The sequence below is a fragment of the Galeopterus variegatus genome, unplaced genomic scaffold (assembly GCF_000696425.1).
Source record: "Galeopterus variegatus unplaced genomic scaffold, G_variegatus-3.0.2 Scaffold243, whole genome shotgun sequence".
Classification (NCBI taxonomy): Eukaryota; Metazoa; Chordata; class Mammalia; order Dermoptera; family Cynocephalidae; genus Galeopterus; species Galeopterus variegatus.
The window spans coordinates 206,761-234,312 of NW_007726354.1; the positions used below are offsets into that span (position 1 = coordinate 206,761).

At 38.1% G+C, this 27,552-nt stretch overlaps 1 protein-coding gene and 1 pseudogene across 2 annotated transcripts; both read right to left on the minus strand.

Annotated features, from left to right (window-relative positions):
• Positions 1-270: 270 nt before the first annotated feature.
• On the minus strand, positions 271-994 carry LOC103585492 (annotated as a pseudogene).
• A 2,288-nt stretch (positions 995-3,282) lies between these two features.
• PSMD12 (proteasome (prosome, macropain) 26S subunit, non-ATPase, 12) lies at positions 3,283-27,552 on the minus strand. Of its 2 annotated transcripts, XM_008566463.1 has the most exons (12): positions 27,475-27,520; positions 27,155-27,271; positions 18,700-18,759; positions 18,482-18,610; positions 16,044-16,151; positions 14,846-14,950; positions 11,217-11,366; positions 10,995-11,129; positions 10,251-10,363; positions 9,530-9,704; positions 7,830-7,907; positions 3,283-5,862 (listed from the first exon to the last, which is right to left on the minus strand). In XM_008566463.1, exons 2-12 carry the CDS (start codon positions 27,260-27,262, stop codon positions 5,653-5,655), a joined length of 1,371 nt encoding a protein of 456 aa, XP_008564685.1. In that variant the 5' UTR covers positions 27,263-27,271; positions 27,475-27,520; the 3' UTR covers positions 3,283-5,652. The 2 variants fall into 2 exon arrangements, with proteins under 2 accessions (XP_008564685.1, XP_008564686.1); XM_008566464.1 differs by lacking the exon at positions 27,155-27,271 and having other exon boundaries at positions 27,358-27,552.

Below are 27,552 nucleotides of genomic sequence, written 5' to 3' on the forward strand. Positions count from 1 at the left end.
GGCGTCCCTCAGAAAGGCCTCAAGTCCCTCTCACCGTGAACAGTCACTACGCTGGCTGCAGAACGGCGCCTGGACCGTGTCCTCCCCAGGCTGCGGGGCCACGTGGCTGACCCGCTGCAGCGCGGCTTCCAGGCGCTGAGGAGCAGGGTCTCCAGGTGCCTCTCTCTCTCGGTTCCCGACACTCGCTCGCTGTCTCTTCCGGGCTGCAGGAGGGTCGCTGAAGCTTCGTTGTCGCCCCGTCCTCCACCCCCCTCTGCAGCACACACGTTCTCAGGGCTGTGGGTGGTCGTTTGACCGAACACCTTCCCGCAGAGAACCCCCAGCGGAGCTCCACAGCAGCCTGGTGTGTCCCGACGTGACCCTCTTCTGCTTCGGGAGCTTGCCAGATTGCTCCAGTTCTTTCTGCAGAGCCTTGAGGTCCTGGGACTCCTCAGAGTTCTGCTCCAGCTTCTCCGCACCAGGGGTGGCGGTGCACGGCTCAGGGGAGGCCCCCTCCGAGTTGCTCTCCACCCACCTCGCCCTTGGGCTGAGAGGACTCCAGGCTGCCCTGGGGCACTAGCCCCACTCCAACCTGAGGTCCAGAGTATGTCATCCCTCCACAGAACTCATATGGGGGAGGGGGACACGGGGGAATCCCCACCTCAGGGCCTGGCCCACCAGGAGGGCCTTGGGAGCTTAGCCAGGTCTGAGTCAACTCAGCCTGGCTCTGGCTCCCCTGGCCCACTGCCTCCACTCCCTGGTGGAGGTGAGAAGGCAAAGCCCAAAGTCAGGTGTCCCACCGGGGGAAAGAAGGCATCCCAAGCTGGGGGCCCAGTCCACAGAATTTCTTAAAGCTCTGTGCATTCCTTTCCACCAATCATCCTAGTTTGCCACCAGTTTAACATCCCTATTTTATTCCTACTGTATGCCAGGGGCTATATGTGCTCCATGTATTACCAGTGACCAGGTCCTCACTGACAGCTGGACAGCGGGTGATCTGGCTGCAATGCCCCATTGTAGTCAGCTTCCTCAGATCACTTCCAGCTCTGGCTTTCATAGGCCCAGATCCCCCAGAAGCAGACTCTGACATGAACATATGCACAAAGGCAGCTTACTGGGGCTTGCCTGGGAGAGCAACACCTGTGGGTAAGTGATGGAAGGAGATTGGGAAGAGAGAGAAGTTGAACCATGATGTGGTTGTAACAAAGGCCTCAGTCCATCTTATGGGGAACTTTCCAGAGCTGGAACGGCCCTTCAGAGTTGTTCCAAATTGCAGCAAGAGGACCAGAACTTTCCATTCCTATATGAACTAGTCATTGGACAGGAGGCAGCTCTCTTCAGCCGAAGGCAGTCATGGCGAGTGGAAGAGGCAGGTGAGGACAAACTCAGCTGTGAGCCTCTAGCACTTCCAGGAATAAGCAACTCAGTCTTGAAAGAATCTGGATGGCCCACCAGAATGTTCACTAAATAAAACCAAAGAAACAAGGGAAAGTGGTAGGATATTTCCTTCTCATGAAGTTAGAAGTGCCTAAGGGGTGGGGAGTCAAAGAACTATAGGGGGAAGCTGAGTCCCTGATCTGTTTCTTACAAATAGGGCATTTCAGACTGTTTGAAACTGCCCTTCATGTTGGAAAATCTGAAGAAACTGATAAAATCTGGGAAGCTACAACTTGGGAAATGTTTTAGAAACTTTGTTTACTTCTTAGGGTGGATCAACTCAGGAAAAAAAAAAAGTTCAGGGTAACATAAAATTGGAAGTGAAGATCAAAACAAAATAATGAAGGGTTAAAAAAGATTAACAGGTTAAGAAACAACAAGCATTCAAGTTTCTACTGTGTAACAGAAGTGATGGGTATGAAGATAAACACGGTTCCCAATCTTAGAAAAAAATTGCAAGATGATGAAACTTCTACAATCTTCAAAGAAATGTCGTTCAATTCTTTCAACATATTAAATATTAAGCTCCAAGTTAGGGACATTATTTTATATCCACTCAAAAAGCAAGACTATTTCTCTACACCTCAGGAGGCAGTATGAAACCAGCTTTCAAATGACTAGACTCAAAAACAACTGGGACTGGAGAATTGACACTGTAACAATATTGTCACACTACCTTTGATGTCCATCTTTTTTTTCACATAAAAATATCTTTTAAGAAACCAATTTACTGTAGGTCAGTTCTTTTCTAGCACTTACACACTAGTGTTAAAACGAGTGGCAGCTTCGGCATCACCTGAGAACTTAGAAATGAAAAACTTGGGGCCCCGCTCCAGATCTACTGAGTCAGAAACTCTGGGGGAGAGGTCCAGCACTGTGTGTTGTAATAAGCCCTGCAGGTACTTTGATGTGCACTAAGTTGGAGAAGCGCCAGTCAAGAGCGCCACAAGGTATGGCCTAGGTCACCAACCTCAAATGGGAAGTTATGGGGGTAAAAGGCCAATTAGTTGGCTTTCGAAACAAACATGCAAAATGTTTTACCACTGCTTAAAAACAATTTTAGAATGGGCTGGCTGGTTAGCTCAGTTGGGTAGAGCACAGCCTTGTAACACCAACGGTATGGGTTTGGATTCCAGTATTGGCCAGCCGCAAAATGGAATATTATTAAGCACTAAAAATAAATGAACTATCAAGGCCTTAAGACATGGTGGAAACTTAAAGGTACATTTCTAAATGAAAGGCAATCTGAAATGGCTATATACCCTATGATTCTAACTACATGACATTCTGGAAAAGGCAAAACTATGGGTACCAAAGTAAAAAGATCAATGGTTGCTAAGGGCTAGCAGGGGTGAGGTATGAACAGGTACAGCACAGAGGATTTGGGAGGCTGAAAAATACTGTTATGACACTACAATGGTAGATACATCTCATTATACAATTCTCTGAACCCACAGAACATGCAACACCAAGAATGAACCCTAATGAAAACTATGGACTTTGGGTGATAATTATGTATCAATGGAGGTTGGATGGTAACAAATGCATCACTCTAGTGGGGGATGTTGATAATGGGGGGGATTGTGCATGTGTGTGTGTGGGAAGGTGGGAGGGGCTCAAAAGGGTATATGAGAAATCCCTGTACCTTCCACTCAATTTTGCTGTGAACCTAAAATTGCTCTTAAAAAAAAGTCAACACTGTACCCCCAAAACATGTATAATCAGTTATGTTTCAATAAAAAGTCTAATTAAAAAAATAAAAACAAAAGCAAAACAGGTTTAGAAAGACAGATGATTTGGGGAAGAAAAATGACACTTATCTATGGCTCTTTAAAAAATTTAAACAGTAAGAGAACTGAAGAGAAGTGACCTTTTAAAGTTTGAATTTATTCTCCAGGTTTTCTTAAATACCCACAAATTAGTGTTTTTATTGCTGCTATATCCAGGAGCTGAAAACAATTTAAAATATGCACTTTTACCATACATTTAACACTTATGAAAGATAGAATGAACTGTATGAATTTTAAAAATGACTTTTTCAATAATTTAATAATAAGCATATGGAAATTGAGTACAATTACAGAAACAGCTATTGAACTCTAAAATAAAAACATAAATTATATGAAAATAAATGGTGTTTCAAAAAAAAACAATGGCTCATCACCTCTCTTGCTGGTTAAGTACACTAATGAAAATGATAATGAATCAAGTATCATCTTCTTTATACTTAAAACAAAGTAGTCCTATCCTTTTCATGAATGCCAACTTGAGGTCTGAAAAGTAAAACTATTAATTTAGGTTCTCAAATATTTTATTATCTTATGATAATGGATTTTTTTGTAACGCTAAGAAAAGAAATTGCTAAATAACTCATGTTTCCTTGGTTAATGTTTGACAGGAAAAAGCAAGAAATTGATGAGCAGCTAATCAAATCAAGTGAGATATGGTCACTGGGACACAGTCACAAATGTCGCCAGATCATAACACACAGAGCCTAGTTTGAGAGTGAGCATGTTAAATAAAGACCAGACTGGAGGAACATTTGAGATTTATACAGTATTAACACATTCATCCCAACAGTCCCAAGTTGGCAAGACCAAAGGTGATGAGTTCCTGGAAAGATGAAATTAATGAGAAGCTAGATTCAAATTAGCTCCAACTTTATTTACAAACAATGCAAAATGATTTTATTTTCTATCTTTCTTATTCAAGAGAAAATTAAAACCATATTCTTACTGTTAGTGTAAATGTCTGTTTCTGAACTTGCCATATTTTTGGTTTTTTAAAGTTAAGTGATAGCAGATGTTGATGTTATTAATGTGACCAGTGCATTAAATTCCCAAAGAATAAATTAGATTACTTTAATAGTATGTCATTATTCACAATACAGAGCATATTAGGGGTCCCACAATTGTCCCCTGGCCTGGGATCATGAAATAGTAAAATTTAGTGACAATTTTCCATTGAATGAAAATTTTAATGAACATTTCCATTAAATGGAAAATTAATTATGAGAAATGCTGTTTCTAGAACGCTTAGTTTTTTACTTCGATTTTTAAAAGTGTACCTCACACTTTCTTCATTTAAACATCATTTTAAATAACCTTCTAACACTATTTCATTTTTGTTTTTTTCTGAAATAAATCAAATTTAAAAAAAAAAACTTCCACAATTTGCTAGAATTAATTGATCTCAGATGTTTCTTTTGACAATAAAACTACTTTAATTCTGTGAAAAAATTTTAATACTATACCAAACTTACCATGAGGGTGGCCTTAAGACTTTTTGTCATTAAGCATTTTTAAAAATTAGGTTATCCAGTGTTCATATAATGGAACTTTAGTTCCTATGAAGAGAGAATGAATTTGGAACATTAACGATATAATTAGACCTGTAAGTTAAAGCCAGAAAGAAGCTTTATAAAAACAGCTTTGTGTATTAATTTAAACCCATACCAAGAAGAGCGGGGAGAGGGGGACAGACCCCCCTGCCAAGTCACTACCCCTATAAAGAGGACTTAACTCCCAACAGCTTGTGTCAACACAATGACATTTGATTTTGTTAACTGGTGAAGTCTGAGGAAGCTGGGTAAAAGTAATCAAGCTACTGTGACTGAAACCAGTTTGACTCAAAAAAAAAAGTAAGTCTATATAGCCCACCAGATCACTCCACACACACTCAGTCTGGAGACTTTCTGCCACAATACCAAAATACAAATTCTCCACAAATCACAACTCTATCCCAAACATTCCTGTATGTTCTATGTTGCTTTTTTATTCTACTAAGTGATAGCTTTAAACAGAATTTATTTTATTTAAAAAAAATTTGTCAAATCACTACCACATGAATTGTTTAGAAATAGAGGTAACTATAGAAAGTAAACACGCATATACTGCTTTTATTATTATAATATGGTTGTTAGTTGAATGAAAACAAATAACAGCTAAAAAGGTTTCAATGAGAGAAAAACATTTGGGAAAATTATGACAATTTTCTGCGTACTCGGACAATAAAATGTACTAAATTTTTGCACCAATTGCAAATGCAAAGTTAACAATGTAATCAGGGAACTGAAAGGTCAAAAGGAACCTCAAACATATTCACTATTTTAAAATTTTAGACAAGGGAGCTGAGAATAGGAAAAAAAAAAAAAAAACTCAAAATATACACCAAAATAACAGTCTTTTTTTTAAAAAATGACTTCCAATTTTAACTCTTCTAAAGGCAATAAGACCCTTATTGTAGATTATGTATCATCTCCTCTTTGGCTATGAGATGCGTAGTTTTGTTAACCAGAGACATCAATGAATTCAGTTTCTGAGACCAGTCATTTAATAAATTATTTGGATCCTTGGGTCTCTGGAAGTTGATAATTCCTGCCAACCTGTCTACTTTAGCAAAGATGGTCTTGTTAACCACTAGATTTGAGAGAAAAGCCTCTGACTCCTGCAAGAGAGAAAGACAAATTGGATTAAGACAGGATAATTACAGACAATAAAACAAAACTTAAGGAAAACATTTTCTAAACTCTTCATCCAAAATTATGTAGGGCTAGAATTCACTATTAACAGTTAGTGACTGCTGACTTTCCATAATAATGTACTTATGTTACTGACAGTCTAGGGAATGAACAGTATCCGAGTTGACTCAGCATCAGTGCTGAGTTTGAATCTGCCTCTCTGCAAACTTTATATACGCTGGTACTGTCAATAAGAGCCTGTGCCAGCCACAAGTGGTCTACTCCATTTTCTACAACGTTTCCCTTAAAAGGCAGTATGGTATAGTTAAACTGTTTCCAGAACTGCTGTGTTAGAATACATGCTCTGCCACTTGGCAACTACGTAGCCAAGGACAAGACACTTGACTTCCAAGGACTCTGTTACGCTAATCGATAAAGGAGAAGAGCCAACCAGCTAACCAAAGATCAAGCCTTTCAACTCCAACATTTCATAATTTTTCTTTTCCAGCTAAACTGTCACAACTGGGGCGGGCCCGTTGGCACACTGCTACAGTGCGCCGCTTGGGAGTGCGGCGGCGCTCCTGCCGAGGGTTCGGATCCCACATACAGACCGGCCGCTCACTGGCTGAGCGAGGTGCAGGAGCAACACCGAGGGTTGCGATCCCGTTGCCGGTCCCGGTCCGGTACGGGCGCGACACTGAGGGTTGCGATCCGTTGCCGGACACGAAAAAAGACAAAAAGGAAAAAAAAAACAAAACAAAACTGTCACAACTCTTCTAGTTATAGAAACGGCTTTTCAAGCCATTATTACACACTTGAGTTAATCTCTTTCTGTGCTGTCCATTTTGTCAACATGAAACACAGACTGGAGTACTCCTCTAACAAGTCCTAGGACCTTTTCAGGTGAAATGTAGTCAAGTCTTCCACACTTATTTTACTTATGCAGTTCATTTTTGTGGAAACCTAAAATATTTATTATATATATACTTTGGGCTTCAAATTAATCAATGTAAAACTAACATATTTAAGTGAAGATTTTAACTAGCATAAATAAAATTAATGTAACTACAAACTTGATATTCAGGATATTTTTTGGTACTCAAGATAGCCTGGGAAACTTTCTATCACTTAAAATTAAATAATAAAACATTTTCTCACTCAATTTTTACGAGCTGATTGATATTAAAAATGAGGGCCGGCCCGGTGGCGCACTCGGTAGAGTGTGGCGCTTGGGAGTGCGGTGGTGCTCCCGCCGAGGGTTCGGATCCCATATAGAGACCAGTCCGCTCACTGGTTGAGTGTGGTGCGGGCGCGACACCGAGGGTTGCGATCCCATTGCCGGTCGCGGTGCGGGCACGACACTGAGGGTTGCGATCCCGTTACCGGTCACGAAAAAAGACAAAAAGCCACACTTATTTTACTTATGCAGTTCATTTTTGTGGAAACCTAAAATATTTATTATATATATACTTTGGGCTTCAAATTAATCAATGTAAAACTAACATATTTAAGTGAAGATTTTAACTAGCATAAATAAAATTAATGTAACTACAAACTTGATATTCAGGATATTTTTTGGTACTCAAGATAGCCTGGGAAACTTTCTATCACTTAAAATTAAATAATAAAACATTTTCTCACTCAATTTTTACGAGCTGATTGATATTAAAAATGAGGGCCGGCCCGGTGGCGCACTCGGTAGAGTGTGGCGCTTGGGAGTGCGGTGGTGCTCCCGCCGAGGGTTCGGATCCCATATAGAGACCAGTCCGCTCACTGGTTGAGTGTGGTGCGGGCGCGACACCGAGGGTTGCGATCCCATTGCCGGTCGCGGTGCGGGCACGACACTGAGGGTTGCGATCCCGTTACCGGTCACGGAAAAAAAAAAGACAAAAAAGAAAAAAAAAAAAAAAAAAAGAATGGCTACAAAAAAGAAACACTGATGTTTACTACTTACATCAACAGATAGATCCAAAAGTTGTGCCATCCTTTTCATTGTTATCCGAGTATAATACTTAGCCATTATTCTAATATTCTGGGGAGAGAATAGAGGGCACATACAGCTGTCAGCAAGGCTAAAAGTTCATTTATTTTCATATCCAAACAAGTTTACTTAAGACTGAAAGTCCGACTCAAAGCTTTTACTTTTCTATAGCCTACCATTGGAATGAAGCTGGTTCTAAATTTCAAAAACAAAATGAAATACTTAGACATTTTAGTTTATGCAGTTATTTGTGAATACTTTACACAACTCTTTAAATATATGCTTGTCTTAACTAAATTAGTGGTTAAAAACTATAACCATACTAAAATATTTTTGCCAATTGCAAGAATCTCAAGTGAAGCTTTTCCAATTATAATACAAATGTTTTAAAGGCTAAAATTCAAAAATTGATCAGAGATCATCTTAAAACATTTGTCATTTTACCATCATTATAACTACTTAAAGGTAACTTGAAATTAAGTTTCCTAAATTTCACTGGAAATGGAACTGAGGTTAGACACAGAGATTCCCCTTTACAATTCTAAAAGCTAACATTATTAACAAAATACCACTCAACTCAAAAGAAAAATGGGATCGGTGGGGAGAAAAATGAACTTATCTCTGCAGAAAGTACACCTCCTTCTGTCCCCATCAGGTCGATGACAACACCAACCTCTCAGAAAGCATAAGAAGCACTCTACATTCCACCTTTTCCTCCATTCTTTAAATCTAATCAGTGACCACATTCTATTAACTTCCTCCCTTAGGACAATTCCATTCTGAACATTCTTCTCCAATCCCTTGGCTGCTACCTTAACTCAGGTCCATATAGCCCCTGACTTAACTAGTCTTCTCATCTCCAGTCTTGTCTCCAAATCCATTCTCCACACTTATCTCAGAGGCACTTTATAAAATACAAGCCTGGACGTTATCCTCTCAGTTAAAAGTTTTCACTATCGGGGTATACAAAATTTGTTATGATTCAGACTCTTTTTTACATCTCCAACTTTTCTTGGAGTTCTCCAAATTCCTCTGATGGTTTTTATGCCTCCATGCCCTTGCTCAGACTATCCCACCTGCCTAAATCACCGCCCTCCCATCTGCCTGATAACCACCACACACTGCTGTCACAAATATCACCTCACTCGGCAATTCCTATGTATCTAGCCTGACCTTTCCTCCAGGTAGAAGCAATCAACTCTCTCCTTATACCCCACTCTACTCTCCAAATACTTGTAGCTGATATCTCTAACACTTTTTATCCATAAACACATCTTTCCCTATGATTTTTAAGTGTCTTGAAGGTAAAGACCATGTCTTATTCTTCCATGTGCCCCAGTACTTTGTACAGTGTCTGGCACATAGAAGACTGGCCAGCTGCTCAAAAAAAAAAAAAAAAAAAAAAAAAAAAAAAAAAAAAAAAGATAAATAAATAAACATTCAAACAACAACAAATTTACATCACTACTATACTGGGCATAGGTGAAAGAAAATCCTAAAGTGAAGAATTAAAGACAAAACATCCAAAAGAAACATTTGGTTATCAAACCTGAAAAATAAAACAGTATATGCTCAAATTTGCCAAAGTTTAATTCTAAGATAATTCTAAAAAGTAAACTCATTAGTTAAAAGTTAAAATAAAAATTGTCATCTCTATCATGCCAGATTCTTACATGTTCAACAACTCTGTTCTTCAAGTCTTTCCACCTTTTTTCACCTTCCTCTGTAGAACCAAAAACATCAGTTGCAGGACTCTCAAGGGAACCTTTTCTTAATTCCATTCCATAGTCCTCAACAAGTGTAGACCAACGCATCAACTCCATTGTGGTAAAAAGCTTTAAAAGATCCCTGTAAATTGTAAAATACTTAATATTACAAATCTGTAAAAACTAAGTATCATCCTACATGATGGCAAATTTGAAAAAATCAACAGACTGCTTTTATAAATTTTTATTTGGTAGAACTAAACACAATTCGATTATTTACTTTACCAACTTTACTACCATTTTTTCCCACAGTAATTCTGAACAGAGAATTCCCCTACTTAACATTCTGCTCTCTCCTGTATTTGTCAGTCTCTGAAATAACTGATTGCAAACATACTAATGAAACAGATAAATAATAAAACTTTATCAAGTTGTTAATTAACCAAAACGTGCTAAAGTGTGCTTGATATAAAACTTCTACTTGATAAGTAGTTTAGAATAAAGTGTGTTATCTCTTTACATTAATTTCTAATGAAATGCAAAAAAAATTTTCACCACTTTATTATCTCTAGCTTTATTTTCTAATATAATCTATCAGCAACTAATTAAGAAGTACACACTTAGGTTAGCCAATTTTCTTTCAAAATGGTGTATCTACTGAGATCATACTAGTTACAAAAGTACTTACTTATATTTGGGAATTTCTTCTAACTTCTTGTCACCACTTATTCGGTGAACCAAATCTGACTGTTCATTGTCAAAAGGAGCCAGGATAACATAGAGAACAACACTTTTCAGAGCCTAAAAAAGTTATACAATACAACAGGTTATATGCAAGACTAGAAACATAAAGGGAACTTTGGAAAGAACTAAAAAAGTCAGGAAATAATTGTATATGTTCATTTTCATTTTGGGCTTAAAGTCTTTGGGGGAAAAATCTTACTGGGCTGACCTTTTCATAGTGTATTTCTGTAATATTTAGTCTTCATTAGACTATTACAGTAAATCTTTGCTAATCTGAATTATCTCAGCTGACTCTTTTTTGACATTCCTTTTTGACAAACATATAAAGAAAAAGTACTTATAACAGTTATAGCAGCATATATGGGAAATATATATTTAAGCTCCTTAAAACAGCTTTGTAAAATAACTTTCCAAAGTAATGCTGGGTCTTCATCTGTAAACTTTGTTAGCAAGTGACCGACTGTACATATTTTAAATGGCAAGCCTACATTTCTTCAAAAGTGACACATAATTTACACTATTGCTCCAATTAGTCTCAATCAGTAAGGATATGTGGAATATCAACACATTGAATAAAAAGCAGCACCATACAACTGTGTATAACTACTGCAGTTAAAATAATTTGAAAATTAAAAATGCAAACTTTTCTTCCTCGTAAGGATCCATGTCGATTATAATATATCCTTACCTGTTGCCACTTGTCACTTTCTGCCTGTATACAGGGAGTATCATATATTGCTCTGTAGTGCTTACAAATAGACAAATAGGATCCCTCGTGTTGATCCAGCTGAATCATTAAATTATAGTATTTCAATTTTAATTTCTGAAAAAAAGTTGACAAAATGAATTGAAGTTAATGGGTTTTATTCAAACACTTTAAAAGGAAACATGTAGTAAGAAACATGCTCACCTCTGTATTTTCTTCCTGGAAGAATTTGGTGTTAATTTTCTTGCTGATGATTTGTGTCCGAATGTAATCCTTTACAGCTAGGCAGAGCCTCATTTGCTCCAAAATAAACTCCACTCGCTCTTTCTTTTCCATTGACCCATAGGTTTCCACCTAACAGTCAGTCCCCAAATAAGTTTATAAAACTTAGTTTTTATCAATTAAAACAAAATTAAATAGATATTAAAATATTCATACATGTCAAATAATAAAAACCTTCATGCATATAGGGAGAATGCTGGCAATTATATGAAGACTTAGTTGCCTCCAGGAAATTATAATTAAAAAAATTATTATACAGTAAAATGGGTTTTTTTCTTTTTAATATAAAGTTTCATGTATTCTAACACATGTATTGATTCATGTAACCACCATGACAATGAAGATACAGAACAATTCTATTACTCCCCCAAACTCTCTCATCCTATCCTTTTATAGTCAAGTCACACCTTCCCTCACTCATAAGCCCTGACAATCAATAATCTGCTCCATCTCTATAGATATATCTTTTCAAGAATGTCTATTACAGTATGTGATCTTTTGTCTTTATTCACTCTGCCTAATGCCATGAACTGTAAGATTCATTCAAGGTGTGTATATCCATAGTTCATTCCTTTTTATTGCTTAGTAGTATTTCATTGTATGGACACACCATAGTTTATCCGTTCACCTGCAGGAAGAACATCTTGGCCGATTCCACCTTTTGGCTATCTGTCCAGTTAAGTTCAAATAAAGCTGCTCTGAACATAAGTGGACAGATTTTGTGTGAACGTAAGTTTTCATTTCTCATAGGTAAACACTCAGGAGTAGGATTGCTGGGTCACACGGTAAGTATATGCTCAACTTTATAAGAAACTGCCCAAGTGTGTTCCTGAGTGGCTGCACCATTTTGCCTTTCCACCAGCAATGTATGAGAGTTCCAGTTGCTTTGCATCCCCAACAGCACTTGGTACTGTGTTTTAAATTTTAGCCGTTGGAATAGGTATGTAGCAGAATCTTCTTGTGGTTTTAATTTGCATTTTCCTAATGGCTAATAAGGAAATTACAATTTTAAATATAAAAATAGATGCCATTCACAGGCTTTCGGTTTATATAATAGTTGAAACCATTATATGAAAGAGAGGCACTGGTCTTTTAAAATTCAGGTAATAAAGCTGTATGACTCCTAATGGATGTAGAATACATACTTACATCAGATATACACAAATAAAATATAGAGAAGAAATTACATCAAACACTATGAAAAACATTTCTAATATAACATTTGGTATATGTATATTGTAAATGAATTTATAAAACCTAGGACAACACATTTACAAAGTAGAATGAAGACTATTATCATTATTATTATTTTGTCTGAAAATGTTTTTATTTCACCATCTTCTTTGTATTTTTATTAAGAAAAAATTACAAACAGGGCTGGCCCGTGGCTCACTTGGGAGAGCGTGGTGCTGATAACACTAAGTCAAGAGTTAAGATCCCCTTACTGGTCATCTTTTATAAGGATTTAAAAAAAAAAAATTACAAACACATACAATGAGCCATCAATGTTTCATTTATATACCTTTACCCACTCTCCATGTGTCAGTTACTTTGAAGCAAATCTCACACAACTTGTTACATGAAAATATTTCAGTATGTATCCCTAAAAGGTAAAGTTTGGGGGGAAAAAAGGATCCTACCTGGAAATTCCTTATATCATCAAATATTTAGTCAGTCCCTGATATAGCCTATTTTTAAATCTAGTTAGAAGTTAGAGTCCATACTTTGCAATTGGTAGATATGTTTCTTATGTCTTTTTCTCCTTGCCATTTATTTGTTGAAGAAATCAAGTCAATCATCCTATAGTTTCTTAGAGTGTAACTTTTGCAGACTGGACCCCTGTGGTGTCATTTAACAGGCTCCTGTGTGCCTGGTGTATCTATCCTATAAACTGGTAGTTAAACCTAGAAGCTTTACATAATTGAGATTTTGTGAGGGGGGGGGAGATTATTTTACAGGGGATTTTGAATCATTAAGCACATAATCCATCTGGTTGAAAAATAGAATCTGAAGGCAAAACTATGTAAACAGTAAAAAGATCAGTGGTTGCCAAGGGCTAAGGGGAAGGAGGAATTAATAGATGGAACACAGAGGACTTTTAGGGCAATGAAAACTATTCTGTATGATACTTTAACGGTAGATAATACATGGCCTTATACATTTGTCAAAACCCACAGAATGTAAAACACCAAAACTGAACACTGAACTCGAATGTAAAATATGGACATTGATTGTAAAAGGTACCACTTTCGTAGGGGATGTCCACAGAAGGGGAGAGGGTGTGTGTGAGTGTGTGTGGCGGAGGGTATATGTGGCAACTCTCTGTACTTTCTGCTCAATTTTGCTGTGAACTTAAAACTGCTGTAAAAAATAGTCTATTAACAATAAAAAAAAAAAATAGGGTCTGAATCCAAAAAGAACCAGTATGAATCCAAACTCTACTACTTCTTGACAACAATCATAGGCAAGTTACTCAATCCCTTTGAGTCTCAGTTTCCTTGGCTGAAAACTGGGGATAAAAATAGTGTTGTGTGTGAACATTAAATGCAATAAATTATTGGGCCGAGCCCGTGGTGCACTCGGGAGAGTGCGGCGCTGGGAGCGCTGCAGCGCTCCCACCGCGGGTTCGGATCCTACATAGGGATAGCCGGTGCGCTCACAGTGCTCACTGGCTGAGCACGGTGCGGCCGGTCTCAAAAAGGACAAAAAAAAAAAAAAAAAAAAAAAATGAAAAAAATTAAAAAAAAAAAAAAAAAAATTTAAAAAAGGAAAAAAAAAAAAAAAAAAAAAAAAATTGCAATAAATTATATAAAGAAGACAGAACATGTTAAACAAAACAAAAAAAAAAGAACAAAAACAATGTATGGCAAGTAAGACCCTCTTAGTAATGCTAACTTCCTCCCTTTCTTTAGCAAGAATGAATAAGGTACATGATTGAAAAGTTAAAATAATAAATTTAACTTAATGGGGAACCTCTGATGGGTCCCAGGGACAGAGTCTGAATTCACTGATGTTATTTAGGAAATTTTGAGCATAGTTTATGTATTACTTTACAGGTGAGACAGTCCTTGGCTTTTTTTCAGGTATCTTAGCTCTTTCCTGTCTCATTCTAAGGCCTCTGTTAAAGACTGTCCTGAAACAAGACGAATGATGCAATTTTTCTTTGTTGAACCACTTGAGACTAGAAATTTTCTACCAATCAAATATCCATTAAGAATGAAGCCAATAATTAACAGCAAATTCCTAAGACATAATAGTACATGAAATACCTATTAAATAAATCTAAAGAGAATTAAAATGTTCAAGTAATAGCAAAAAAATCAAGACAAATTTGTTGATCCTAATTTTTGTTCAAAACTTTTTTAACAGTTAAATTTAGCTGGACTGTGATTATGCAACAGCTGCCTAAATAACCTAACACTATACCGCACTTGCTCTTACTCTTGGTGGCTTAGAAAAAAAGTGATAAGATGCCAAAATAAGTTATTTCCACAAGAAAATATTGCTGACTAAACAGAAAGTTTTACAAACTCCAAAATGTAGCACCTTACCTGTAACTCTTGTAAAATGGAGGCTGCCTCTTTCACGTCACCATTTTGCTCTTTTATAGTTGCTAATGTTTTAGTCAGTCGAGCACGCTCAATTTCTACATAAATCTATAAATAAGAGAAATTACATTATCAAAATTCCTGTAGAAATGTATTAAAATTTAATAGGTAGGACTGAACTATTCTTCAGGCTAGGCTGAGTATTCATCTTGCAGCTATGGTGCACTTCATCCTCCATGTACAAACAGAGTTGTGAGACATTTTACATTTCACAAATACAGCCACAATTTTAAAGAAATTGTCTCTATAAAACATTATCCATATTTTGCAGATCTGTTTTCAGAACCTAAATATGAAATTATTGTGTTTAACAAATAACAAGACCACAAGCTACATAGCTGGCACAGAAAACAGAAAGTGCCTTTAAAAGAATTATTTGTAAAATAACACACTTTACAAAGAGCCCAATATCTACACTTCAACCAATACTCTAATTCTGATTTATCTTTAAATACAAGGCTGTTTTATAACACCATGATCAAGGGTTTGGACCTTGGTAGTACTGGTCAGTCACCACAAAAAAAAAAAAAATCTGACCTTGCTTAGTATTAAAGTTGCTAGTATTTTTTTATAGCTATAAATAATGTTAGTAGATTTATAATTTTCAACAAATAAAACATTAAAAATATAACTACAACCTTAAAGTCTAGGGAACAAATTTTCATGCTTACTTACCCCCTTAGCCTTTGCTCTGCAGCAATTCCTTCCCCACCCCACCCCTAAAAAACTTAATTTCCAATAATGCCAAACTACTTACAGTTTCCTAAATATATCATGTGTTTCTTACTTTGGTATATAATTTCTCCTGTCTCACATGCCCTTCTCCCCACCCCCTGGCCCTGTAGAATTTTATTCATTCTCAAAATGCCACATATAAGATAAGATCACTAATTCCTAGAAAAATATGGAAATACCAAGACTCACCATGTAAAAATATTAATCTGCATACAGAAAGATACTAGAAGGGGATATACAAAGATAGTATTGGTTGAATTAAGGTGATGACATTTTGTGTATTTCTTCTTAGAAAAAAAACATACACACATACAAACATACTTTTATAAAATGTCTAAATATGTAATTATCTCTGAATACAGATAAGACTATTTATCACTGTGAATTATGTCAACAGAAAACTTACCTTTCCTTCTGTAACCATTCGCAGAGTATCAATTAATCGAAGTTTGATGGGAAGGTCTGTGATTTCCTCGACATAAGTACAGCACTGTTGAACCATTTTTGCAACTGCCTAAAATATTAAAAATGGTTCTTAAGTAAAATTCCTAACACAGGAAAAAAATATATTTAATTGATAGAAGAGCTATGGTCAAATTTGGTCTTCCTAAGCAACTCTAGATACTGAAATGCCCACAAAAGAACATCAAACACATCAAAATCTCCCTGGTAACTAAAAAGTATTGAATATCCAGAAACAAGTCAATAATGGTGAGGACAATCTCAGGTGCAAAGATGCAACCAAGCAGAAAAGCATGGAAGAAATGGCAGCAGAGTTCAGGGGAAAAAAGAGAAAAGCTGAGTTCAGCAGTGGCTCGAAGCCACGACCAACAGATACTGAGAAGAGTCAGTGGCAGAGGCATAAAGTAAAACAGTTCCATCATCTGGATCATCAGGTAGAGAGTAAAAGCTACAGTCACCCATACTTACCTCACTAAAATGTGACAGTGAAAGTAAGAGAATCTCTTGCCCTCAGTTTCCTCATAGGTAGTACAGAGGGGCTGAACTACGTTCCCTCCAGCTCTAACATTCTATGATCTAGGTCAGGGATCGGCAAATATTTCTGTAAATTTTTGCAAATATTTATGAAGTAAATGTTTTGGACTTTGTGAGCCATACAGTCTCTAGTTATAAAATTTTATGACACCATGAAATTAAATCTGAAATTTTAGGATATGTGTTTTAAACTGTCCTAATGCTACATGAAACATATATTTTTGTTTATTTTAATGCAGGCTGCCTCAAGACTTCTAATTAAGTAGCCCTTACACAAAATTGTCCCATAAAGAACAAATCTCTTAAGAAAAGCAGAAGATGATGACGGTTTATCTAATAATTGTCTCTTAAACCATAGAGCCGAGCATCAAAAAGCATATTTAAATGAATTTAACATTCACACACTAGTCTGCCTCAATTAAATCCACGATAATTCTTTTTTTTTTCTTTTTAAAGATGACCGGTAAGGGGATCTTAACCCTTGACTTGGTGTTGTCAGCACCACGCTCAGCCAGTGAGCTAACCAGCCATCCATATATGGGATCCGAACCCGTGGCCTTGGTGTTATCGGCACCACACTCTCCCGAGTGAGCCATTGGCCGGCCCCATGATAATTCTTAACAATGCATTTTATATGCATGTAAACATCTAAAAAACAAGAACAATTACAGTAACTGATATGTGCAAAAAAACTAATCCACTTCCATACAGATGCTTCTCAACCTATGATGGGGTTATGTTTCCATAACCCCATGATAATTGAAAACAGCATTAAGTAGAAAATGCATTGAATACACCTAACCTACTGAACATCATAGCTTAGCCTAGCCTACCTTAAACACACTCAGAACACTTACATTAGCTTATAGTTGTGTAAAATCATCTAACTCAGAGCCTGTTTTATAATAAAGTGTTAAATATCTTGTGCAATTTATTGAATTGAGAGAGAAATTTATTGTTCTGAAAGAGAAAAACAGAATGGTTGTATGGGTACTTGAAGCACGCCTACTGAATGCTTATTGCTTTTGAACCATCTTAAAGCTGAAGAACCTAAAGTCAAACCATCTTAAGTTGGGGACCGTCGGTACTATGCTCACTCTAACAGCAGTCTAATTAAGAAAATAAAGCATTTGGACAAGAACCCTATATATATATTTTTGGTTCGACTACTATCCTCTTTCAAAATGTCATTATCTCAAAAGAAAAAAAAGAAAAAAAACAAAATGTCATTATCTTTACTATTTAAAGCAAAAAATGAGAATCCAGGAACTATTCAGAAAACAGCATTTTAAAGATGACATACAGAAATGTAAAAAATGGAATCTACTTCTACAGAGGATTATTAATCTCAGGCAAAGGAAGAAGGAAACAGTAAAGAAAATCCAGCTTCACAAAAAACACTGAAAAAGAACTTATATAATCTTTAAACAAAATGAGTAAGGTAACCTGTCTAAAAATGGCCTCAAAATAAATTAAATAAGTTAATGCCTCAAAAATAAGTTAAAGATTAAGTGTTTAATGAAAGAGATATGATTAAGTAAATTAGATTATCAACTTGGATTATAACACAACCATTTAAAAGAATAAAAATGAAGATGAGCAATTCAGAAATACAGCAAAGCTGCATCGCCACTCAGCACAATTTTGTAAAGATATGCAAATATATAAGGACTAGAAGAAAAAACAGAAAACATTTGTGTCATTATGAGAATATGGTGGAATTTTTAAACACCTTCTAGAATGCTGTAATGTTGATTTAACAAATTTTAAAATGATTCATAGAATAGCTTTCTAAAAGTCCTTATTTAAATGTAAATGTATTTGTTTTTTGAGCAATCATGAACTCACTTGTTTTAATTGACTCCGCCTTTTTGACAAAAGCATAATATTTTCATTAAGTAAATCCCATTCTTTAGCCTCATAGCACATCTTCACTACTGCAACTAAGATACGAGACGTAGATACCATATCTGAAGCCTGTAAGAACGAAAAACACATGGCAAGTTAATGGAACAATGCTAATGAAGTTAATGAGCAGTTGAGGTTTTCACTGTAAATCTACTCACAGTACGGGTCTGTTTTTCCAAAGAGAGAAGTGTTTCAATGACTTCTTGAAGTCTTCCTTCCTAAAACAAAAGATAAAAACAAATAATGAAAAGAACAACACAAACCAAACAACTAGTCTAAAATGAGATGTTTCTGACACAGAGAAGGAAAAGGACCACCGCATAACTACTCTTGTTTTCCTTCTCTCCTCTTCATGATGGTCCTTGCTTCTCCAGTGGATTCCAGAAGTCGGTGGGTCCCTACTTGGGGCCCACAAGCTATTTTTAACATTTTAAAATTCCTAAGAGAAACTGAACATATAACAACAATGATTTAACACCTGAGAAAAACACCAAGTCTTTGTTTTGGATTTCAATTTACCAGCTCAGTGACCAGTTTATCTTATTCTGAACAGAGACTCTAACTGGTAGTTACAGGTGTCTGTGAAGAATAAAAATGGGAAAATAATTTTTTTTTAAACTTTTTATTTTGAAATAATTATAGATTAAAGGAACCACAATCAAAATACAGAACTGTTCCATCACCACAGATTTCCCTCATGCGACCCCTATATATTTATAGCCACCACTCTCTCCGCACCATACCTAAACCTTGGCAATCACTGATTTGTTCTCTATCTCTATACTTTTGTCATTATGAGAATGTTACATAAATGGAATCATACAGTCTGTGACCTTTTTGGGGGGGGAGGTTGGATCACTGACCTTTTGACCCTGTCCCCTACCAGGTTTTTAAATTATTTCTTTCTAAATTCACTGTAACAAATATTTTAAAACATGAACTATCAAGAAAAAATAAAAAGGACAATTGGTGGTAAAAAGTTAGGAAACCGTGGTTTAATTTTTCAATGACTACAACATAAATTAGAAATCATACATACAGGAAATGAAGACCACTTGAAAATACTCATACATTGGGCCGGCCCGGTGGCGCACTGGATAAGTGCGCTGCTTGGGAAGCGTGGCGGCGCTCCCGCCTGAGGGTTCGGATCCCACATGCAGACCGGTTCCCGCTCACTGGCTGAGGGAGGCGCGGGAGCAACGCCGAGGGTTGCGGTCCCGTTGCCGGTCCCCGGTCCGGTACGGGGGCAACACTGAGGGTTGCGATCCGTTGCCAGACACGGAAAAAGACAAAAGACAAAAAAAAAAAAAAAGAAAAGAAAATACTCATACATTGCTATACTTATCAAAAGCCATGCTCTTAAGCAGATACTGATCCATCCAAAATACACCCACCCTTTGTGTCAACTGATAAATCTCTCCACACCTCTATCTCATATGCAAAAAACAAAACATTCTCCCCGGGACATACATTAACAACTGAGAATAATAAAATTCAAATAATATAAATCTAAATGATAATATACCAGGACTAAAATAAGTCATCCTATTAGGAACCACACATTTTGATAAAAACAAAATCAACCTATGGCACAAAAATTGTACTTATTTAAGACAATGATATTAATAACTACCACGTACACAACTCCCCCTCTTTTTTTTTTCTTGGCACCTGGCCAGTATGGGGATCCGAACCCTTGACCTTGGTGTTAAAATACTGCCCCTAACCGACTGAGCTAACAAGCAGCCCCTATCACGTACACAACTCTGACAATGAAGTGAAAGTGATGAGGATGGTTTTATTCACAAATTGTTTTTCTAACCATAAATGAAAAAAAATTTTTCTATCTTAGTGACATTCATGGATGGTACATGAGTACGTACTATCCTTTCCTACTGATAAAAAAACTAAACAGCTTTTGAATTAAGGGTACAAGTAATGTTTGGACTTTTCAAAATACTGCTGCCATATTTTCCAAGATAAATTTTAAAGTATGAGTTTTCTTTTTCTTTTTTTGTCTTTTTCATGACCGGTAAGGGGATCGCAACCCTTGGTGTGGTGTCGCCCGCACCGCACTCAACCAGTGAGCGCACCGGCCATTCCTATATAGGATCCGAACCCGCGGCGGGAACATTGCTGCACTCCCAGCGCCGCACTCTCCCGAGTGCGCCACGGGCTCGGCCCTAAAGTATGAGTTTTCTATGCATCTCAGAATATGTACTCTATAGCCACTGTTTGAACTTATAATTAAATCTGAAACACATGATTATTAACATATTTTAACAATGTTCTCTATGCAAAGTTCTGAAAGCTCAATAGATTCATGTACACAATAAATGCTGGTTAAATGTTCAGAGGAAGCGAACAATGAACAAATCTATAAATTCTCCAAAGCTGAAGACAAATCATAAAAGATCAAAGAATCTTAGAACTAGAAAGACAGCTAGAGGTTATTTAATTCAATCACCTCATTTTACAGATTAAAAAGACTCAGGACCAAATGGCTTAAACTAGTTGCTCAGCCATGAAACAAATCAGCAGAACCAGATCCCAGGGCTCTTGCCTCCTGGTCCAAAGTTCCCTCTACTACATTGCAGTGCTCCCCTTATTTAAACATATCAGTGCGTTTTGTTTTGATCAAAGTGATCTCTATAGAGAAATGGTTACTATCTAGTAACAAAATGATGTGCAAAAATAGTTAAAATGCAAAATACTGTTTACTGATAGTTATCTCTTGTCCTATTTGCTGTAAGTCATGTGACTATAATCAACAGAACATAGTTTAATATATGGTATTCTAATTTAGAAGCATGGATACTGAAGAACTCTACCCCTACAGGTGAGGGAATCACATACTGCTCTAGAGCCATGGTCTGCAGTATCAATAACATATTAAATGTCACCTTCTTAGAAAAACTAATGCTCTCTAAAACAGTCTCTTAGCGCATCCTTCTTTAACATTCTACTCTACTGTCTGCTTTGCAATTACCCCAAACTATATTCTATTTTAATGTTTCTTGTCTTTCTAATCCCACTAGAATGTAAGCTCTGTAAGAGATGGGACCATGTCTATATTATTCACCACTGTAGCTCAGTGCACTGTATCACACCAAGCACACGTTGCTTCTGTAGGTATTATGGTACCTTTTTTTATACCTTGTACCATAGTTATTAGTGTACATATCCTACCTCCTAATTGGTCTGTAAGTTCCTTTAGAGCGGAGTCCTTAGTTGTTGATTCCCTTGCACCAACTTGCACAGAGTATGTATTGAATGGATTGACATTCTCCCCAACTATTTCGTTGACCTTAATGGCTTACCATTCCTGATTATCACTGTCACAATAAGTAAGATGTGACAAGTTATATGGCTGACAATTTAGTGCTACTTGAGGAACACTATCATCAACTTCATTAAACACAATTCCATTCTCAAATCATCCCTCTTTTTTCTCCCAATCTTCCATGTCCAATCCTATGGCAAAACATCTTCCTCCTTCCTTTCCTATCTGCTCACACAGTTCCAGAAATTCATCTCCTTGATGCTGCCTTTCAACTCAGAAAGAATAAAATGGCTAGAGCTATCCAAAACCAACTCGTTAGAACATGAGACTTCTGTGACTCATTTTTCTCATTAAAACAATCCTTGTAAATGAGGTAAGTGAGTTTAACATCAATACATGTTGGATATCTGTAAGTTCTATGTTTGTCTCCTTTACCTCCTAAATGGGTCCAATCTTTTAATGATTTGTTAAACAACCTAAACAAGTAAGGAAAAGGCCGATAAAAATCTACCACGAATAGCTGAAATTTAAAGCCAATACAATTCTTTTAAACGACATATTTTGAAAGGGGTCTTTTGTTCAAGCTGCTAACAATCAGTAAACTGTTTTACATTTCACCTCCTCTTTATTTTTAATATTAACCTTGAGAAGAGGTTGCAAGTGACCAAAAGAAATGAAAAGACATTTATGAAGAAGAACCAAAGGATATATTCAATTTAAGAATATAAGTAGTCCTCTAATAACAAGGTGCCAAATATCCCATAATCAAAAAGCGTGTGGAAAACCCTCTGTGAACTGCGAAATACTAAATATGTCTCTTTACAGTTCCAAAAAAGCTCTCTTTAGATTAATTTCTGACTCCTCTATACAAGGTGAAGAGATAACCAACATAAAGAACTAGTATCACTTTTATTTTCTCATTAACCTGATGCATGGTCCTCACATACCAATAAGAGAAGTGGTAGAACATAATGGTTAAAAATATAGGCTCTGCAGCCAGACTGCTTGGGTCTAAATCCCAGCTCTACCATCGTATTACCTTAGGCAAGACACTTAAACCTCTCTGACCCTCAATTTTCTATTCAGTGAAGTGAGCATAATAATAGCACCAACCCCACAGAGCTGGTGTAAGGATTAAATCAATACTTATTATAAAGGTATGCCTAGAGCACAGAATGAATATCATCATCACAGTAGCTAACATTTCAATAGAACAGCAGCGATAAATATTAGTTATTGCTTAGGTGGGTGTTAGGATGTAAACATAGAATTGTACTAGGTTACAACTATAGGAGATTCAAATGACCTAGATTTGGCAATTTTACTATCCAAGTCTAGACTTCAGTCTGTGTTTTTAAGGCTTCTGATATATGTAGTTTTCTCACCTGACACATTCGTAAGTCTCTACACACATTAATTTTTATCTTGAAATGTCTTTCGCATTATAAATAAAAAATGTCTTAAGGAAATCAAGGACAAAATTGACAATCCCTTAAAGAGGTAGTAGGATGTAGGAAAAAGAACACCATTCCTGTTGCTAGGAGACCTGAGCTTGACCTGCCTTGGATAAACCACCTAAGCGGCCTGAACCTTAAGTCTTCTCAGAAGTGAAAAATAACAAAATTTTCTTCACAGTTTTATTGATGGGCTCAAAATAAAAACAGAAGAATGTATGCTAAAATGTTCCATACATCCCAGTGTAGAAATACAATGTCAATCTTTTTTTAATGTTTGGCAGAACGGTTAGAAAAATATATAAAATAATGAATAAAAAGCAAATCAGAGAAACATAATGTTGGGAAAATAGAATAATTTAATCAGGCCCCCTCGCCTTAGGTCCAGTCGGGTGTGGTGCAGCACATTCTTTGTAAGCCAAGTTGTGTGTGTGGGTGGAGTTAGTGCACCTGCAGTGCCTCCCCTTTGGCTGGAGTTTACTGCCCCGTGTGGCCGCCACATGTGCAGCCAAGCTTTCCAACCTGTGGCTTCTAAGGACCTGTTTGCCAGTTACCTAGCTCACAGACCTGCGTGTAAGAGGTCTGGTGACCCAGCCTGGCACGTGAAGGGTTTGTGACACAGTCTGTGAATGGGCTTGAGGGGTCTGTGAGCTCCAGATCCAGCCCTAGCTTGACAATTGGCCCAGTTGGCAAGATTACCGGCAGGTAAAAGAGCCTGACAACTGGCGTAGTCAAGTAGCGCTACAATTGGCGTCGTTGGCAGAATGCTAACATTAGCCTGAGTGCTACAATTGGTCCAGTCAGCAGGATTCCGACAAGAGCTAGAGCACCTACACATAACTTAAAAAAAAAAATTAACCAGGACTGTAGGACAACCATCTAGTCTAAAAGCTGAAAACTGTGGGTCTGTGTATATCAAAAAAATAAAATAAAATAAAATTATACCCCTCCATGTCCCAACCTTCTCTTCCGCCCCCCAAAACAATCCACATATACCTTGTTTTGTTCGGCTGGCATACAGGCTTTAAAAAAAAAAAAATCATAGAGCCGGCCAGTGGCTCACTTGGGAGAGCGTGGTGCTGACAACACCAAGTCAAGCGTTAAGATCCCTTTACCAGTAATCTTAAAAAAAAAAAAAAAAATCAGAATCCAAATGCCTTTAAGTTTACCAAAAAAGGCTTCTGGCATTTGAGTTTGGAAGTCTTTTCAACTATCTTGAATATGATAACAATGTTCTAAATAAATATCACATACATGATCACTAGAACAACTGTAATAGTGAAGTAGCACTAGAGTACTCTGGCTGGCTGTGAAGTCTACCTAGCCAGGCAGACCTAGGGTCTATAAGCTATTTGTGGGCAAGAGCTTTGTATAATAAATCTGTATATGTCCCACAGTGTCTAGCACTGACTAGGTCTTGCACACTAATCCTACTGTCAGAAGCAATTGGTAAAGGGAAGATTTTTTTTCCTCCCATGTCTCCATTCTAGGAATAGCTGTACTTCTCTAAAGCAAATCATCTGTTTCTTTCTTAGGGATGCTATCATTCTATTAATTACAAAGTGGCGGGTCAGGGGCTAACTTTGGCCCCTGTATGTATGTATGTATGTATGTATGTTTTGTTTGATCTACACAGTATTGACTCAAATAGTATCTTTTTTTCGTCTTTTATGTAGGAGAGATATACTACTACTCAACCTCTACTGTAAGGTTGGCAGCCCTGTGAACTTCTTTTTTAATGTAGCATGTTATGGATGTATTCCTACTCCCAAAGGAAACAGGAGCAGACATATCCACATGCATTCAAATAGTATTTTAAAACAGATTTCTGTCCAGTTTCTAAATATTACGGTATTTCATATAAAAATCCATATTTCTGTTTTCTCCTTCAAATTAGCAGCGTTGACAAGGCTCAGCCTTCATCCCCAGTTGCCAGAGATTAACAAGAAGTGAAGAGTTGCTGCCTCCTTTCCCTGGGCAGGTGCTCGAAAGGTCAAGTTATCATTATTCTTGGCTTACTAGGCAGGACAGCATGGTGGGTGACAGCACAAGCTCTAGAATTGTCTGTCTGGGTTTGCGACCTGGCTCTACCACTTTACTAGCTGTATGACCTTGGGGCATGTGAGTCAACTTTTCCTAGTCTCAGTTTCCTTGTCTGTAAAATAAAGACAACAGTAATACCTATTGCATTCGGCTGAGGTAAGGATCGAATGAGTTAGTGCATGTAAGCACTTAGAGTGCCTGGCACTGTGGAAAGTACTCAATAAATGTCAGCTATCGTTATCTGCCTGACACTGTAGGTGACTGAGTTTTCTCATCTTGAGTAACCAATGGCGTTTCTTTACACTAGCAGCTAAAAAGCTCACAGATGAATTTAAGGCTCCCCCTCAGAAAGCATACCGAATCTAAGAAATACTGGTGTATCAACTTCATCTTTCTTCATCCTTGTTTTTTTTTTTTTTTTTTTTCCTTTTTGTCTTTTTTCGCGTCCGGCAACGATCGCAACCCTCAGTGTCGCGCCCGTACCGGACCGGGACCGGCTACGGGATTGCAACCCTCAGTGTTGCCCCCGCTCCTTGCTCAGCCAGTGAGCGGCCGGTCTGTATGTGGGATCCGAACCCTCGGCGGGAGCGCTGCTGCACTTCCCAAGCGGCGCACTGTAGCAGTGCGCCACCGGGCCGGCCCTTCATCCTTGTTTTTTATAAAGCCCCATTAAAATCTTTTTTGGGGGGTGAGGGTGGGGGGGAGAAAAAGTATTTTAAAAGTTTCCTTCTAAGAACTAAATGTGACACATTACTTGGCACTCCTACTGCCCCTGAATTTACTACACTGTAATGTACTTATGCAATAAGCTCCTTAAGGAACAAATAAAACTCTTAGTGAACGCATCCAAGTAAATAGTAATACATGTTTGGAGCTGAACTGATCAAGGAATTTAATGAAGCCTGAGCCTAATCCTTAGCAACAGCCCATGACTGAAACCTCTGAGTCTTGGTTTCTTTATTTGTGAAATGATACACAAAGTTGCGAGACAGGTAGCAGGAGACATGAAGATGTTTCCATTTCATGGGAGATAAGCAGCTGGGCTACTGTTTATTATTTCTCCACATTGGGTTATCCTGCACTTTAGTGTCTATTTGTCTTCACTTCTGGAGTATTCTCTCCAGGAATGACTCTTCCCCATACCAATCTCACCAACTCTTCAAGGCCCAATACAAACGTCAGCTTTTCTGTGACACCTTCCCTTATTTCACCAGTAAGAATGAGCTGCTCCCTTCTCTGCGTTCCAATAACACTTGACGTTTGTACGGCACTCACCACCATGCACGACTTCACTAAGTCGTTATACACACGAACTCCTTAAGGACCGAGGTCCTGTGTTAATCATCATTGTACTATCACTTTTCCTGCCCCTTCTCCCAGCTAAAGACCAGGCACGTCGCCATGACTCATAAACAATTTTGATTCATACACAACTTAATGACATAAATTGATCCGGCGACAGCAACACAACTAAACTCTCTGATCTTCCCTGAATGCTGAAGCGACCATGACCTCTGGGAAACTACGAAGGTAAACGTCACTTCAACAATATCCAAGAAAAGGCAAAAAGTACAAGGGGGCCCCAACCCCTAAGGAGACGAAGTGCCCATCTGTCTTGGGCAGGGTTCGGGAAGCAGTGTGCACTAGCGCACTCCAACCGTGGAGTCCCCCTGGCCGAGCAGACCTGGGGTCTCCCACTCCTGCAGGTACAAACGGGGCTGGGCAGGCAATGGGTGGATGCTCGCTCAGCCCGCAGGCCCCTGAGGCCTAAGCAGGCTCGGCGCCGTGACTCAGCCCCTGGCGCCCGCCAACTGCCAGCCGGCCTCCCCTCACCTTGGCCAGCTTCTCGCACTCGGGCAGGCGCTGATCCACCGTGGCGCTATAGTCCACCTCCATCTTGACGATGCGCCCATCGGCCCGCTCCGACCCGCCGTCCGCCATGGTCCCTGCCTGAGCGTCCCTTACTTCGTATAATGTATGCTATACGAAGTTATTACGTAGCAGTGCCCGCCAACTGCCAGCCGGCCTCCCCTCACCTTGGCCAGCTTCTCGCACTCGGGCAGGCGCTGATCCACCGTGGCGCTATAGTCCACCTCCATCTTGACGATGCGCCCATCGGCCCGCTCCGACCCGCCGTCCGCCATGGTCCCTGCCTGAGCGTCCCTTGCTGTCCCCCAGCTTCGGCCACCACTCGTCACCCACACCGGAAGCCGCCCGCGCACCCGCTCAGG

What these genes read in the sequence shown, in the direction of transcription:
- PSMD12 (XM_008566464.1), bottom strand. Translation starts at nt 27,465, where the DNA reads ATGGCGGACGGCGGGTCGGAGCGGGCCGATGGGCGCATCGTCAAGATG. An exon ending in CCATTTTACAAGAGTTACAG is followed by an intron (nt 11,367 to 14,845) that starts GTAAGGTGCTAC and finishes ACTGACTGTTAG; the next exon opens with GTGGAAACCTATGGGTCAAT. An exon ending in GAAGAAATTCCCAAATATAA is followed by an intron (nt 9,705 to 10,250) that starts GTAAGTACTTTT and finishes TACAATTTACAG; the next exon opens with GGATCTTTTAAAGCTTTTTA.